General features: G+C 32.5%; 2 protein-coding genes across 8 annotated transcripts in view; both read left to right on the forward strand.

Annotated features, from left to right (window-relative positions):
- LOC113398395 (solute carrier family 41 member 1) overlaps nucleotides 1-2,894 on the forward strand; it is a 107,548-nt gene extending 104,654 nt beyond the window's left edge. For all 5 annotated transcript variants that reach the window (XM_026637122.2, XM_026637121.2, XM_064219180.1 and 2 more), the window contains one exon: nucleotides 190-2,894. In XM_026637122.2, coding sequence (XP_026492907.1) covers nucleotides 190-378 — 189 coding nt within the window. In that variant the 3' untranslated portion in view covers nucleotides 379-2,894. The remainder of the gene's footprint in view (nucleotides 1-189) is intronic.
- Nucleotides 2,895-15,033: 12,139 nt separating this feature from the next.
- Pmca (plasma membrane calcium ATPase) overlaps nucleotides 15,034-17,982 on the forward strand; it is a 172,159-nt gene continuing 169,210 nt past the window's right edge. Inside the window, exon 1 of one of the 3 annotated variants that reach the window (XM_064219169.1) lies at nucleotides 15,034-15,223. The gene's annotated coding sequence lies outside the window, so the exon portion shown is untranslated. Of the gene's footprint in view, nucleotides 15,503-17,982 lie in introns of all 3 variants that reach the window. The other 2 variants (XM_064219170.1, XM_064219171.1) reach the window with 2 other exon arrangements.

The following is a 17,982-nucleotide window of genomic DNA, read 5'->3' on the forward strand; positions in this document are numbered from 1 at the left end:
TGATTTTGATTAAAAATGTTTTCTAACAAAATAAATTTAAAGTGAATGTCAATTTTTTTCGACTATCAAGACAGTTAATGTCATACATAGCAATCTGTATTGAACCTTTTTACTAATAATTCTAATATTCATAACTTAAGAATCTCAGTACATGATAATTCCAATAACAAATATTTTCCTATATTTCAGGTCATGGTGCTTTTGTATCTTTCATACATCTTGATTCACTTCATGTGGAAGAAGAAGAAGGATCCGGACAACGCAGCTATCCCTTACCTGACGGCTTTGGGCGATCTCCTGGGCTCAGTTTTTCTCGGTCTAGCGTTCGTTATTCTGTCTTTATTCGGTCTGGAATACGGTAACAATGTTCCGACCTAGACAATTAAATGTGGCTGAAAACCAAAAAAATATAAATAAAACTTTTAATCTGAATCTTACACCGATCTATTAATGCTACTGCTATGCGTAGGTGATAGTGGCGCCTTAGCACAAAGCGAATAACTTCATAAACATTGTCACGTTCATCGTATATGTTGGGAATCGGTCACGAGTTCAGTCTTAGTAATTTAATCGAATCCAAATTGAGCGTTTGCGCTATTTCGTCCGTCAAAGGTTTGTAAGATTTGTATGAATTATTTTACGGATTTGTCGGAACAGTATTATGGGCATGAAAGGACAAATACTTAAACTATGTAGTGCCAATTAATTTCGGGATTGTATACTATTGCGAGGTTTGATGCAATGTATCGTAAATGTTTCTAAACGTTTAAACGAGTATCATAAAGAATAATAATACAAAAAGTGACCCGCTTTCGTAGTGGTTCAAACTGTGATATGTTCCAAAAAATGTGATTAAATGCAATTATAATGTTTAAATAAATGTATTAATTCATCTCGCGATGGACAATAATTTGATGACACTTGTTAAATGTCAACGTGACATTAGCGCTGCTAAAATACTACAGATAATTTCGCTTGATAAACATCGATTGACAGTTTTATTCGTTTTTGACGCGATATGTCAATGATGTTTTTTTTTTTAATGAAATTCGGAAAGTGTATGATTGTAAGCATTCATTTCATTCAGTATATAATATATTGCATTTATTAAATTCATATTCGTAAATCTATGATCTTCAAATATTAAAATAAAAAATATTTAAATAGAAATCTTTGCCAATCGTGTAATTTTCATGTATCTCTTATATCGAAATTGTTTAAAATTCTTATTAAAATAAATTGAGTTACAGAGGCGTAACTAGAATATAATCCAAATTGCCTACAATTTTTTTCATCCGTCCTCTATTCGGGCAAAGGTAACTGGACGATGTGCCTTGTGACAGTCCTTTTAAGAAGACCTGATTCAAAAACAAAAACGTAGAAGCGAATAAGGTCCTTTTCTAGAACGTTTCTTTTTTTAAAATTCATTATAGTTTTCATTTCTATGCAGCCCGGAAATAAAATTATATTTTGCGTATTCTTTTTTCGAATATAATTTTAGTATTACCGCGCATATTTGAGAAATATCCTTAAACGTTAAGTACGACCTATACACGGTAGACAGTTCCTAGTTACGCCAATGTGGACATATTGTTATCTCTTTTCATTATATACAATATCATTCCGATAGACAGAGATAAATATCTCAATAGACTTTGATAGCTTAGTTAGCTGTTATTTTAGAAGAATGAGTACAATAAAGCAATGTATAGTATTAAGATACCTAAAGATAATTTATAAATAGTTGTAAATTAATAACCGATTGAATGAAAATGGTTGTAAGTTTGCTCGACGTATTATGTATATTGTGTATTTCAAAATACTAGACGAAATTTTTTTTTATCTGTCTTCCTTTTGCTTGCTATAAAAACAACTTTTTTATTTTTAATTGATCAAAGGCAGACGCGGATTCAACTCTTAAATTTTTGGACTTAATGTTTAATAATTTAATCCACATATAAATTTATTTTTATATAAACGAAATGATTCCAATGCAGTTTTAATATAAAATAATATTTTAATTCAGGTCGAAGCGTTGTTATTGTTTGTAATGTCACAAGGCAATAGTGACGGTACAACGTAGGTTTTAAGGTATATATTTGAATGAATGATGTGATACAACTGAGATTTTAATATGTATATATAGTTGATTGTTATGTAGTACGTAGGCCAAATAATCGCCGCTGACGTTTTTCTTCATAAGCCCATATTATTGTCAGATTGAGATTGAAAAGAATATTTTCACAAAATATGATTTCAAGTAACGTTTCTGACGCAAGGAGGTTTCATGCGTATTATGTTGTATTTCTGTTCGTTGTTATATATTTGGTGCTTTGAACGACTTAAAGATATGTTTAATATTAAAACGGTATACAGTTATTCAGCATAGTTAGCAGGCTATCTTCGTAATAAAAAAGGATTACACGTTTCAAATGAAATTTTATTAAATATTTATAAAAATTAAACCCGATGTAGGTTTGAATCGTGTGTAACTGCAGGCGCAATGGACATAACATCTTGACTCCCAAGGTTGGCGTTTGCGTTGGCATATTGGTGATATGATTAGCCAGTGTGATTATAATGATATATAATTAAAAAAAGTTGTGTCAAATGCGTTGTTGCGATCATTTTAAGATCAAACCAGTTAATTATTTGTACAAATTGGATTTAAATGTTTTGAATATATAACGTATGTATGTGATAATAAAATTTTCATATGAATCTCTTATCTGACAATACATGGCGTTAAATTAAGACGTATTTTAGACGTGGAGAGTTGTTATAGAAAAAGACAGTATTTTTAATTGCAAAGAGTAATGTTTAATTGTTTCATGAAATGTATTGGTATTTTTTAATTAGGAAATTTTTATTTTAATAAAAACACTACGAAATTATTATGTGTTTTTAATTGTAACGAAAGCTCATTGAATTGGATAATTTTGAGACTTGACTGATATTATTTATATGAATACAGCGCCTCGAGCCATAATCGAATAGTTTTGATACAATGTTTATTTCGATCATCGAAATCAGAATACAAACAAACATTGGGTTTTTGAATTTGATTTTGAATGCGAATACGATTCGTTTTGTTTATTTTGTCTACGAGGCGTAATTATGAAGTTGCCATTGGCTCACTTACAGAACAGTAGAATAGCAAGAAAATAACATGCGGTATCAGCATTAGTCAGTTGCAGAAAACTCAAGTGAGATACGAAACGAGTTCATACAGAATGTCACTGCAGAGTATTTCGAATTACGTATAATAGAAGAGTGCACCAAAACAAAATTGTAAACACCAATTTGATGATCATACTATCCGTAAGCAGAACGAATCTTCTTATTAAAGTAAATGGACTTAAATCGATCATTGGTTAAATGGAACTGTGCGTCTAATAAACGCTTTGGTTAATTTGTACGAATATATATTTATTACATTTTTATTTCAAGAAATAGAACATTATTTTTATGTCATATAATTTAATGTACTGTGCTATTTTTATTGAAATATAAAAATGATTGATAAAAAAAACGTTTTTTATTAACCTCCAAATGCGGCTGAATATTTTAAACATTAATATAACAATAAATATCAGGCAAGAATATAAAAAAAAAAAAGTCAATTTATTGTACAGGCGCGCTCCTCTACATTAAATCATATGCGTGTACGTGTTTCGGAATAGAGTGTACGATAACTCTATTCCAACCATAAGAGGAGAAAAGCCAAATAAACAACATTTGACTGCAAATTGACGCGATATCATTGTTCGAGAGCTTGATTAATCAATGATAAACACTATGGATTTGGCGTTTTGAACGTCGACGAATAGTGGAAATAAGTAGTTAAGTGTAATAGTGTTGTATTATAAATAAAGATATCATCATCATCATCAGCCCATATTCGTCCAATGCTGGACATATGTCTCTCCAATTGCACACCACTGTGGTCTTTCTTCGGCTATTCGCATCCAGCTCCTGCCAGCCGTCTTGCGCAAGTCATGACACCGTGCCTGAGGACGTCCTACGCTACGTTTGCCGAGACGCGGTCTCCACTCTAGAACACGTTTTCCTCAACGGTTATCGGTTCTACGACAAATATGGCCGGCCCAATGCCACTTCAGCTTACTATTCCGATGGGGTTTGTCGATGACTTTGGTTTTCTGACAAAATAAAGATATATTTATCATAAACTCTTAGTAGTGCACAATATAGCTGAGTTATTAGCAAATCGCATATACGTAAATCTAAGGTTTGTTTATCTTTATTCCTACTTTCATTGGAATATGCTACGTGGTTGACACCTTTCGGGCGCAAAATAATTGAATAAGAATGTCTCTATTATAAATATTTACTTATACATGATCTTAGTTATAAAATTGTTTAGCGGGAGTTAATTTGAACTCTCAAGCGAGCAAATCTTTCTTTAATTGGTTTGAGATATAATTTGACATTCAAAAGAAAACGCAACATTGAAAATTAAAAACAAATTATACAAGCAATTTAGTTATAGTATACTAACTTCGTTCGGATTTTTTTTTTCTACCAAGAAGTACCTACCGATTCGAAAATCATTCGTTGTACTTTTTCAGTACATCAAAGTACATGTTATAATAGGAAAAAATATATATTTATGTACCCTGAATGAATATCAACCTTTATTAAATACAAGCTCAATAATCATTTATAAATTCATTCAATAGTTATATAATCATTGTTTGTTAAAAGAACATGAATTTTAAATTTAGATATAGGAAAATGTAAAATGTTCTGCATTTTTTTTATCATAGAATCGAATCCTGTACTGGGAAATGTACTAACATCGTGAATTCGAAAGCTTGGTTGCAAGTTTATAATTTAATTAATTATTATTAAGCAACAGTTATAAGTAATATTGTTGTCAATAAATAGAAATTGTATTATAATTATTTAAAAATTCAGTACTTAAATTATTAAAAAAAAAAATGGATAATTTTAAATTTATTTTATACAGAGAGAGGAGTAAAATTAACGTACGATTGATATATTTGCGAAGTCTTTGAATGACGCTCGTTTCCGCATTCTATTACTGTAGACCTGTAATACTTCGATTGTATAATTAATTTTTCTATCATAAACATTATAATACACTCAGAACCAATGCCTACATTTGTTGCAATTATATTTTAAACTAGCTGTGCCCGTGACTTCGTACGCGTTTGAATTTAACAAAAAAGTTATTGTTGTAGCCTAAGTTTCAAAATCGGTCCAGCCCTTCCAGAGATTAGCCGGAACAATCAGACAGACAGACAAAAATTTAAATAAATGCTATTTTGGTATATGTGTCGTGTATATGCATTTAGTAAAAAACGATTATTTTAATATTACAAACAGACACTCCTATTTTATTATATGTATAGAATATAGATTAAATAATTATCCGTTACGACTCGCGCGCTTATTGTACGTTGGCATAACACGCCAGAAACCTTCACATAGTGCCAACAATAACTGCGCAAAGTATCAACTCGATCGCATAACCGATGCGTGTACGCATAGAGTATAAACGTCAACATGAATTAATCAATACTAATATTATGGAGGTAAAATTTGTTTGTTTGTATGTTGGGGTAATGTCTGGAACTAATGATCCAATTCTAAAATTAGGAACGAAGTTATTTTACGCGGTTTCCAGTAACTGGCATAACTCGTCACGAAAGGAAAAAGCTATATGCTCTCCAGATGCCCTCCAGGTGACCTTTACTTCTCTTTCTCTCTCTCTAAGCAAAGTCTATGTAATAATTTTATTTCTTATCATAATTATTCTGTAGTTTTTTGTATACGTTATTTAATACACAAAGTATAATGAAAGCAACTTCGAGCCAACCGGGTGTCCCACGAGACACCATCAGTTTTTTTACTGATACAAAGCTACGTAACTCCTGAGTGTTACAAATTATATTTATATAATACAATTTTCTTTATTAATAAATTGCACTCGCACACAGACACAGGTCGGGTTAAAATGGCCCAGTGTCTATAACACACACACAAAGCAAACGCCACTGAATTTTCATGTTCTTCATTTGTATGTATAATTCATCTCCTGCTTGGCGATGAAATAGAACAACGTGGAATAATTTCTCCTGTAATCTAACCAGTAGTACATGTGGTTTTATTTGTTCGTTTATTATAATTATTTCCATAACAATTATTAACATTAAGGTTACGGCTTCATAAAAATAGTTACTATACAAATAATGAAGGCACGGAATGGTGGCAGGAATGCTAGCAACATTTCCCCGTTGTGTCGCAATTCCGATTCTTTGGCAAAAAATGAACTAGCCATCCCGTCACCAGTGGAGGCAATAAGGTGAGGTACTATACTTTTATTAAATATTTTTGCACTATTACACCAAGGGTTGCAATCGCAAATGGAACAAAGATAACATTTGGAATAAGAGGCAAATATTTGGATCGTATGTTCACTTTTCCACGGCGGCTCCTGCTCTTAATATTGCTTCTTTAAAGGAAGTGTGGCATTATAATAAAACGACTGATTTGTAGAGAGCAGTATTGTGGAATGCAATGGTTGAATGAATGAAAATGAGTATTTTATTTAGATAAATGTTTCGGGTATATATACAAAAGTTTCGGTAGCAAAACGACGCCTTCCAGAGTCTAATGTTTCAAATACGCAGTTTTTTTGTGCATAAATGTGGTATGCGCTTGGAGTAGCCTGTGGAGTTATTTACGATGAAATGATGGCGTGCAGATGTTGTATACGCTTGGAGTGGCTATCTAGTGGCTAGCGTCGTAACGACAAACAGATGTGCTGCTACACATCCGTGATACAAGACGGGGACATGGTATCAACGCATGGAGCGTCCCACACTAGGGCCTACCCTCGCTCCCAGGAAACAATTGTCGGTCCATCAGGTCTCGTCACCATCACTACTAATTCCACGGGGCTCAACAACAGCAGGAACGCCGATGATCGCTAGAGCCCTTTTCAATATAAAATAAATATTAATATTATATACTAATATAATATAAAATAAAGTAAGAAAATCGAAATGATTTATATTATAATATATCAAAAGGATGTCCTCTTCATCGGGCATTATGTGTGAGAATTATGTGTGGTATGGGTAAATAATAACAATTCCGTAATCACTCAAACGATTTCCTTATTTCACTCTTAAACACGATAATAACGACGAGTCTTAAGACAGTTCCTAGACGTGTTGTCGGTACGGCGGCTAGCAGTGAAGTGAAGTGTCGCCGACTCGCACCGCCCCATCTAGACTCCATCGAAGCGTTATCTAACACTTGCGACTCGTCAAATCAACTTCCGTATTGTTGACATCTCCGACAAATATATATTTTATTAATAATATTTCTTTACAGCAGATATCTTAAGATTTAAATAATGATAACAACTGTATTAGTTAGAAAACTTATATAAAATTTTTGTGTACGTAAGTCCTTAATGTGAATTATTACATAACTAAATTAGCAAATAATTATATATTTTATTTAAATTTTATTATCTGATTGTATGACTATTGAATTATTGAGTCTTATTTAACTTTTTATTCACTATATACTGAACTAGTACTACAGAGTCCTCGAACAAGATAAAATCTTCCAGTGATTGCATGACTATTTGACAAGACTGGAAAGAATTCAAGCATAAGATTTATCAAAATTTTAGACAAAATGATGATTAAAAGCTTGCATTGAATTCTTCGAGGACGACTTCTTTATTGACTCGAAAAGTGTCTTCAGTTGTCTTTTTGATGTTTTTAATCCTCGTGGAATTCCTGATTCCTCAGCTGGTCTGAATGGTATTCGGCCAGTTTGTTCATAATCGGGTCAACTCTATTATCAATCGCCATTTTAAGTTTGTTATCCAGAATCAGTTTAGTGATCGCAATATGTGTCCTCTTTACCAGCGTCCCTAAACGCGTCTTCGCTCTCGTCGGTGTAAAATATGTTAGCGTTGAATGTTACCATTCGTCATGAAACTGCTTTTAATATAACCGGCCAATTTCAGTTCAATTATAAATATACTAACATAACCAAAAAATCATAGACTCGAAAATTTTATATTTTTTTATTTCATGGAGATAAGCTGGCGGTGAAGGAAAACATCGTGAGGAAACCTGCATGTGTCTAATTTCAACGAAATTCTGCCACATGTGTATTCCACCAACCCGCATTGGAGCAGCGTGGTGGAATATGCTCCAAACCTTCTCCTCAAAGGGAGAGGAGGCCTTAGCCCAGCAGTGGGAAATTTACAGGGTGTTATGTAATGTAATGTCACCTTTTTCTACGGGTATGGATTTGAAGAAAACAGTTTTGTTATATAATTATTTAATTGTAGAAACCAAAATTTATAAATCTTACAATAAGTTTAGTTACAGCTTTTGTACTATAGATAATTTAAAAAAAAATGTGCCAGCTAGACTCAGCGTGGGTCACTTGGGATAAAAGGAATGTTTTAAAATTCAATGCTTTGTAATTTATCTTATTAAATATTAAAATTTAGGCGCCACTGACGATTTAAAAATTGTATATTTAATTGTTTAATACACCGTTCGCCAGGCCGGTGTAACTAAGTTTGTATAAAAAATTAAAGTGGGTACATCACCAAATTTCCAGCTACATGTGGATATTGTTTATATCTAAGAGAACAGGCATGCCATCCTTGGAGTTGCACCAGCAGCTATCTGGACACACTCAACCAGGAAACTGCAGCCGTCCACGCTTAATATTTCAAATCCATGTGATGGGTAAAAAAAAATAAACCTCCTTTTAAGTCCTGCTTACTTTAAATGACGATTTCAACTCCGGAGAATCATTCCAATGGGTCAAAAATCAAATTTTTAAAGGTCGGTAGAAATATGTTGTATACATTTTTTATCTAACTTCAAAACTCCATTATAAATATATTCGATGTATTCAGTATATCGAATTTGAAGTTTGAATTCGGTGTTAAACCGAAGATGTAAAAATGCAAAAAGAACGAAATCGAAAGTTCTTGAAACTTTGAAAGGTGCGGCAGTGTGGCCAGCATCACCACCAAAATTAAATAGGAATTATATCCATATTTAAATCAAAGAAATAATTATTTTATTTAATAAAAGCCAATTATAAGGCAAAATAAATCTGTCATAATAAATTTCCGACATTTCCATACAAATAATAACCCTTTATTGGATGACAGCTAATAAATTAATCTGAAACGATGCGAAATGACTTCTAGACAAATATAGCAAACGAATTAGATAATAAAATCCAATTGTACTAATTATTTCACTGCACTGATAAAATAAATATAATTTATTTTATTATTTAAATTCAAAGAAAATGCCAAAATTATGTATTGAGCTAGCAATACCGATATATGGGAAGTGGGAAATGGGCTAACGGCACGGATTTTAGCGAATTGTCACTTTTGTGACGTTTTATATAATTTAAAAAAGGTTAAAATTATAAAAATATTTTTTAATGTAAGATTAATGTAAGCTGGCAAATGGCATTAAAACTGTAAGAAACATTACCAATAATTTCACACCAACTAATTTATAGTAAATTCATTGTTTCGTTCATAATTTTTCGACAGACAATCTTATACATACATAAAAGCGAAATAAAACTCACTGATTAATTACGAAATCTTAGAAACTATAGCACCTATAAATATGTTTTTTCTTATCCGCTGTAGACATCCGCCAAGAACGGATTTTACAAAACTCCACCCCTATAGAAGTAAAACGGGAGTTGGAAGTTTATGTATTATAAATTTCGGGTAAAACCGCAGACTCAGCTAGTCTTTTATATAATAAACGAACGGACATTCAATATAAATATATCAATCATAATAATACATTGACATATATACAAAATATGTCCTCACCAAGGTTGAAGATGCTATACGATATACAAAAAGTTATGTAACTATTATTGTTAAAGAAAACAAGACTGTCCCAAGGACGAATATCCAATGGAAGCATTCAAGAACTACATTATATAAATAATCATTACACGTAATAAAACTGTAACGACATGTAATTTACTATGTTTGTACATAGGTCAGAGGTCACTACAGAATACGAATACTACAGAATCAATTTCTACCACGTTACATATTATATAATTCTAAAATCAAATTATACTTTCTATGAGATGTCATACGGAAACTTGAATCGTCTTGGAAGTATCTGATTTGAAAAAAAAAACTTGGTTATTACTGGACAGCTGACAAAAATAATCTATTAGTTTTAGTGTTAAATTGAAACTGAAACAGCCCATATTTTCTGAATATGGCAAAAGTCTCCTTTCTTCTTAAGGTGAAAGAACAGCTATAGACCTTACCGCTGCTCTACTCGGATTGGTAGATACACATATGCCAGGTTTCCTCACGATGTTTTCCTTAAGCGTTGCGCCAGAAATTAATTATCAGCTCATGAAATCTGAGCAATGCTTGTCTAACATATAAGCATAAAAAAATCTTTTCATGGTTATATATAAAGAGGACTATCGAATTTGTTTTAAAAAAAATGAAGTTAAAAAACCTTGGAAATTTGGCATGTCCATAAAAAAAATAATTCAATCCAATTTCTGAGTCAGACTCCACTGCCATTTCACGGCAATGACTTTAAACAGTTAGTATCGTGCTTACAACTTTTTTTACAACGAAATACATGTGTAATAGATTCTGAATAGCCCTGAGATGATGTTTAGCTCTAAGTATTAGTATAGTTAACATTGTTTATGCAAAAAAAAAGTCAAAAGTCAAAAATCTTTATTCAATATTTAATAGAAGTGTTTACACTTGCTTATTGATAGTCAAAAATCTACCACCGGTTCGGAATTTAACACCTCGGACCTGAGGAGAACCGGCGAATGAAACTCAGCGGGATATTTTTATTTTTTTTTTTTTTTTTCACTTTTAAGAACAGCGGGGAACGTCTTATTTTGCTTCATACGTCATTTAACTTGATTACTTCAGGCCTGGAACACGTGGCGTCACGGTAGTATGCGAAAACGATCCCGTATCGCCCGCCCCCGAGACGGAGATGTACCCCCCGCCCCCCACTGCCACGTGGGGGAATCGCGTAACGCGTTTTTCTAGCGAGATCAAAAAAAAACAAAGACTTGGAACACTTGGAACAATTTATATTTTTTTCTTGATAATTTAAGAGTTACCCAGAATAAATCTAAATATATGATAAAAAATCATTCAAATTAAGTCTAAATAGTATTGTATAAGAATGAAAGTTCATAGACGGTAAAAATATTTTGTCGAACAATTTAAATATTTTATTGAACAATTAAACAAGTAGCCTGCTTATAATATTTTTTTATTATGATCTTTATAACAATTTCTGTCTGCAGGCAATCTAACTTAATGTGTTTTTTCACCCCTCCAGAGGTCAGAGAGTCGATCTTTGTTGAATCTGGTAACTTGCCAAATATAGCTTCGACTTAAACGGCGCCCGAGCCAAAAGTGTGTGGAACAAAATTTTCCTTGAGAAGTCTTGAAATAATACGAAATTGCACTAACACTTTTGCTATTTAAATAAAAGTAACATTCTACAAATGACCCACGACTGGGCTAAGGCAACATTCGAGGATGAGGTTTGGCTTGCGCGGTGGGCAACGAAATGCAGATTGACTGGATGAAAGTATATTATTCATAGAATCGGTTTATACATTAATGCTACGACAGGAGGCGAAAAATAAATAGAACCAGAGTTCATTGTACGGTCGAAATTCAAAATTCATTTTTGAAAATTTTAAGAAAATAATATTTAAATAAATGTATAAATAACATTTTATTTCCAAATGGATTTATTGACGGCAATTGTTGGCCCAAAAAAAAGGAATTCAGTAGACACACAGAGAAGAACAATCTGCAGAACAATTTTTGTCTCTACTTATTATTTATATGGATTAAAGCTATTTTTAACTTCGTTTGTACAAAAAGAGGAAGGATGAAGAATTAGAAGTGAAGCCCTAAAAATATAATATACTAGCTGTTGCCCGTAGCTTTGCTCACGTGGAATTGATTATATTACAGAATAATTTAAAATATAACGTTAATTTAAGACCTCATTTGTGGTTCGACTTTCGTGGGCTAGATACACCAGACTGCTTACAGAGCTCACTCTCGAACAGACTATTTAGAGCTGTCCATACGAGAAACAGTCTTCTCTTATATCTGCTCCGACCAGTTTAGAAATTTGACCTTGTGCTTTATTAATTGTCATGGCGAAGCATACTTTAAGCGCGAACTGTACTCTCTTGAAATTAAAGGGGTACTCTGATGGTATCTAAGATATACACGGTGGAATATACACTATTTCTCTTTTAGTACATCCAGTGATAACTGTAACCTATGTTATTACGATAGAGAACCCTTACTATTAGTCTGGTGCCGTTGCATAATTTATGGGGTCTTAAATTAATCAGTAACATTATAGGCGCGCCAATCTCCTAACATAAAAATGACGGGCTTCAAGACTACCTTATATACGAAATTTCAACCACTATTTCAACCCTTAGGGGTAGAATATCCAGAAACGCTTAAATACATATTGCCCAAATATAAAGATTAATGCTTATAACTTCAAAAATGACGGATTTCCAGACTAACCTACAGAAGAAATATCAACCCCTAGGGGAAGAATATGCAGAAACGCTTAAATACATATCTACTCATTTCTAATTAGTAGACCAAAAATAAAGTTTCGTCTACCTTAAAAAATGACGGTCTTCCATACTAACTTTTAACCCTTATTTCACCCCCTTAGGGGTAGAATATGCAGAAACGCTTATATACATATCTACTGATTTCTAATCAGTATCCCAAAAGTAATGTTTCATGTTTCTAACTTAAAAAATGGCGGACATCCAGACTAACCTATCTACGAAATAGCTACTCCTATTTCACCCCTTAGGGTTAGAATATCCAGAAACGCTTAAATATGCATCTACTCATTTTTAATCAGTATCTCAAAAATGAAGTTCCATGTTTCTAACTTAAAAAATGACGGACTTCCATACAAATGTTCAACCCCCATTTCACCCTCTTAGGGGTTGAATTTCCAAAATTCCTTTCTTAGTGGGTGTCTACTCAATAAAACGATCCTTCTCACCAAATTTCAAGGCCCTAACTTTAATAGTTTACGCTCGGCGATGATGAATCAGTCAGTCAGGACTTGTTATTTTATATATATAATAAAGATTAGAACGGAAACACTTGGCATATCCATATTTTATAAATTAATGACTAAATTTAAAAGGTGGAGTGATAATTGTATGAATAATCTTCTTCTTGGATGGACTGTATTTATTATAATATTTTCAAAAAAGGGAATCGCTGAGGGTATGTCTAAAGGACGATCAAATCACGAACAAATCAATACGATTATTGAAATGACCAATCTTAAGCTACTTCAAGTTAATAAAATATGTTTTATCATTGTAATGGAAACTTTTAAATATGAGTTTACAAAAATTCAGGTGATGTTTTTCGCCGATACTTCTCAGATCAAAGGTATCTATTTCTATATTAAGTGAAGCCAACACCGAATTGGAATGCAGATTCTACCGAGAAGAACCGGCAAGAAACTCAGTAGTTACAATGTCATATATCACAGTCAGATATTTTACATACATTGAGTTTCGAGTTTCTTCATATAGATTACTCAACCAAAGAAATCATACTATTTGTGCAAAGAACAAACACTAACTTGGTACTCCTGTTACTCGACTATATAGAGTCACAACTCTTTTGTCAGGAAATGTGTACGGTTCTACAGCAGGATCGTAGAAAGCGTTCAAAATGCCAATGTTGCCAAATTAAAAATAAAACATTTTAAAGAACGCTTGTGTGCAAGAGGTTATTATACATTTACATTACACTTTGGGAATGAAACGATCACCTCCTGGCTATTTACCCTAGCTATTTAAAATAATCACAAACTGTCAAAAAAAACGCTGAGTTTCTTTCGCCAGTTCTTTTAAGGTCAGGGTGTTTTCTTTTCCGAACCGATGGTAGCGTTTAATTTGACAATCAATAAGTAAATGTAATTCTGCTATATTGAATAAAATAATTTGATTTGGCCGTAGCCTTCGGTAGAACAACTAGAATAATGATTAGTTGAAGCGCGAACCGTTTTTTGAATACAGTAACCGGACTTAAAAGAACTAGAGTGCAAGTAGAACATTTATGAAAAAAATACATAAAATGATTAATCTTATAATATTAATATTGGTTACAGATTTTACAGAGACAAATCATTGGGGTCACTGGTTTAGATTGGAGCAAGCGCGCTGTGATTCCGTTTTAGATTCAAACAATGAATTCTTAAACTCTTATGCAAAGGAAACATCCCAGTGGAATCTAAAGACGCGAAGTCGACATTTACAAACACATTCTAAACTTATACAATTGCTATAAAACTTGTAATCTACATTTGATCTTCAAGGAAGGTAAGTGCTTCGATTTCAAAAATATTTACAAGAATATGTTCCACACTACATTACTACTTTTATAGTATTTACAGCATAATAATTGACATTTATTCACACAAATATCGAATATTTATACTTTATGTATAACCCACTTACAATTTTTCATCCAAATAACTTGACACATGGAATTCTTTTAGAAATATTGCCTCTCATCGCCAGCCGACAGCGAATTGAAGTCTGCTACAATGTAGGCGCCAATATATCGCTAAACATAAAGGGGATGGGGTTAACCCGCCCCCGTTTATTCATGCCACTTAAAATCGTGTTTGTAGAGCACAATGGCGGAATTCGCCTTCCATCGGCACTGGAAATGACCCAACATTACGACCTAAATCCGCCTAAACTCTTAGTCTTTCCGATTGCATTGTCGAAAATTCAATGCTTAGTCTCCCAGTGGCCTGGTAGTCGTACGACGGGTCGCTAGAGCTGAAGCTGCGGTCACACCTGTTTCGGCCGACAAGTGATCGTCCGACGGGCGACGGGTGACGGTTCCCGGCGATCGTTACGAAGAGAAGACGCGTGCGCGGCGGAGCACGCCCGACGGCCAGCAGTCGCTCGCAGGCGGGCTCCTTACACACCCGCCCGGACACGGCCCAACACCGCATATATAAAAAGAAACGAGACATCGCGCATGCGAATATCGATCCGTCGCACTCGAAATGGTACCCGTATCTAGGTTAACCGGCTAAAATTAAAGGTGCGTTCCGAATTCAAGGTTGCAATCGCCGCCGGCGCAGCACTGAAATAGCTATTGTGCATGGAAAAATGGATATCTTCATCGCGTAGCGTCCGCCGCTTAGGGGCGCGATTCCCGTGCCGTCTCCATAATGGCGGATAGAAATTATGTAAGAATCGTGCGTTATTGTTTCGCTCGGGATTGATTCCGCGTTAGGGCCAGCCCGTCTATTGTTTCGGTCGATAAAACGCGTGTGACGGTGCCTTCTCGGTTCTTGGGAGTGTCTCCGGATACCGGTCGGTAAGCGCCAACGTTTCGCTAATAAGATATATTTAAATCGAGCTAAATGTTCCCTCGCTGAATACCAAGCGTTTGCCTGGTATGTGATCTTTTCGCATACATTTTTCTTTACCCTCCCACAAACATTCCTAGAGTGTTTAATTCACTATATTATATTCATTCATTTCTGTCCTGGTCGTAAATAACCTCTGCAGCTATGTGACATTTGACTACCCGTGACTTTGAATCACTATTTATAGCACAATTCAAACCCTAACAAAAATTATATTATATTATTAATGAAAAAAAATTAATAAGAATAGCATTATGTGTAATATAATCAATTTTAATATATTTAGTTTCTTTTTTCTTCACGAAAATAAAATTTTAGTTCGGAAAATTTCCGTTAGATGTCACCACTTGTCTATTGGCTATTGACTTTTTTCAAGGCAAGACTAGAAACGTGGAAGTTCGTACGTCTACGCGAAGGTTACTATAGACATAATAGAATTCATATATTGTATCAACTTATTTATAATTTTCCTTGAAAATGACATATAACGGCCTCATTATTTTTTTGGTACGTAAGTCGTTAATAAAATAATTTTCTATGTAACGTTAATTACTCGATTTAATGCTTGGTTTACTCCCCTTTTTCATTTGTAGGTGTTTTATTATCTTGCAATTCAATTTCAACCATATGCACTCATTAATAAGGTAGTTTTCATAATCTTTATATTCTATAGTATAATTACTAGCGTATCATTAAAATATCGAATCATAAAACGTTCATATCTTTATTATTTACTGTGTTTTTTTTTATTTATACTGATTCAGACCTATTTATTTATTAAATGCATTTTAATTATATGAAAATAATATTAATGATATTTTAATCTGTACAAAAGCTATAAAAATCCAAAATTTCGATTTCGCCGTTCTAATTACTTTCATATATTTTTTTTAGCTAAAAATATTTAGTGACATAAGATATAATCAAATGAAACCTTTTTACTTCTGTTTTAAATTTAGAACAGATAAAAAAAATCAATAAATGAATAATTCACAATCTTATTCCCAAAATCAAAAAAAAATAGAATGTTCTTTTTAAGGATAATCTTTAATATATGCCAAACGAAAGTAGGTCATAGCACAAATCACTCGTAATAAATATAGTACACGACATATATATTCTTCAAAAACATTTAATATGACGTCATCATATTTCAAAACGATAAAAAAAAATTATATGTCAAACTAAAAATTAAACTGTAAAATAAACCAATACCAAAAAAAATATTATCTTAGAATCTATCTTTTCGATATGTATAATCAAAATTATATTAATAATAATTATAATCCGAACAATTAGTAAAACATCTAATTTACATTACTAGGAAGGCAAGTAAGTACTCTCTCTAGTTTGTAAGTATTAAATTTTGATAAGTTAGTTAGACCAGTATGGTCTTTGAAATCTGGGCGACAAGAGTTTATGATTTTCATTGTCAATTTAATCAAAAATAATAAAAATCAATATTGCTATCTAAAAAACATATTCTCGAAAAATCTGGAATCAAAATATTTTTTTTAAACGCGGCCATGTTTTCGTACTCGCTTGAACAAATGGTTCCCATGGGTATTACTCATGTTTTTAGAATTTTTAGTCTGTGGAAATTTAAAGCTGGCTACCTATTCCAAATGTACCCTATGTAAAACAGTACTTTTTTGTACTGAACTGTAAAATCTATTTCTTTTCACAAAGGTTGCTAAAAATATTCGTTGATTTGTACACAATTTGCATAAATGTAATTGTAAATATTGAATATACCTATTTATTTTAAGGAAACTGATAATTGACTTATATTAAAGTGGGTATTAGTCTCAATTCAAAGCGATTGAAACTTCGAAACGAAAATACCCATTACCGAGTACGGAGTAGGTTTTATTATATAATATTATACACTAAAATATGAACAGAATCGCCCTCCATATTTTGGTATAATTTTTATGCATATTTATTAATAGTAAAAAAATATATTATATTATCTTTTAGCTGGTTCTCTTCGAATAGTCATTTTGAAACGATGGTAGATGTTTTGCATAGTTATAATTTAAAAAAAAATGACAAAATATTTATATTATTTATTATTATTTTAATTATTATATATCATAAAAAATTATGATGTCTTTATTTATACTTTTAAGTCTAATTCAACCACTTATATGCTTATTTCAAAAAATCAAAATTATTTCAAAATTTCAAAAAGATTACATTAAAGATAAAAAAGCCTTATTAAAGATAATCTGACCAGTAGTAGATTTACATTTAATACAACGTGAAATGACGATTCAAAAGTTCTTTTATGAACCTATTTGAATAAAGAATATTCTGATTTTGATTGATTTTGTAAATGTTAAATAGATAGAAATATATATTTAAATATTTAACTCATTTTAATGACGTACATAATAATATATTGGTACAAAAGCACATATCTAGA

This window comes from Vanessa tameamea, chromosome 26 (assembly GCF_037043105.1).
Source record: "Vanessa tameamea isolate UH-Manoa-2023 chromosome 26, ilVanTame1 primary haplotype, whole genome shotgun sequence".
In the NCBI taxonomy this organism is placed as follows: domain Eukaryota; kingdom Metazoa; phylum Arthropoda; class Insecta; order Lepidoptera; family Nymphalidae; genus Vanessa; species Vanessa tameamea.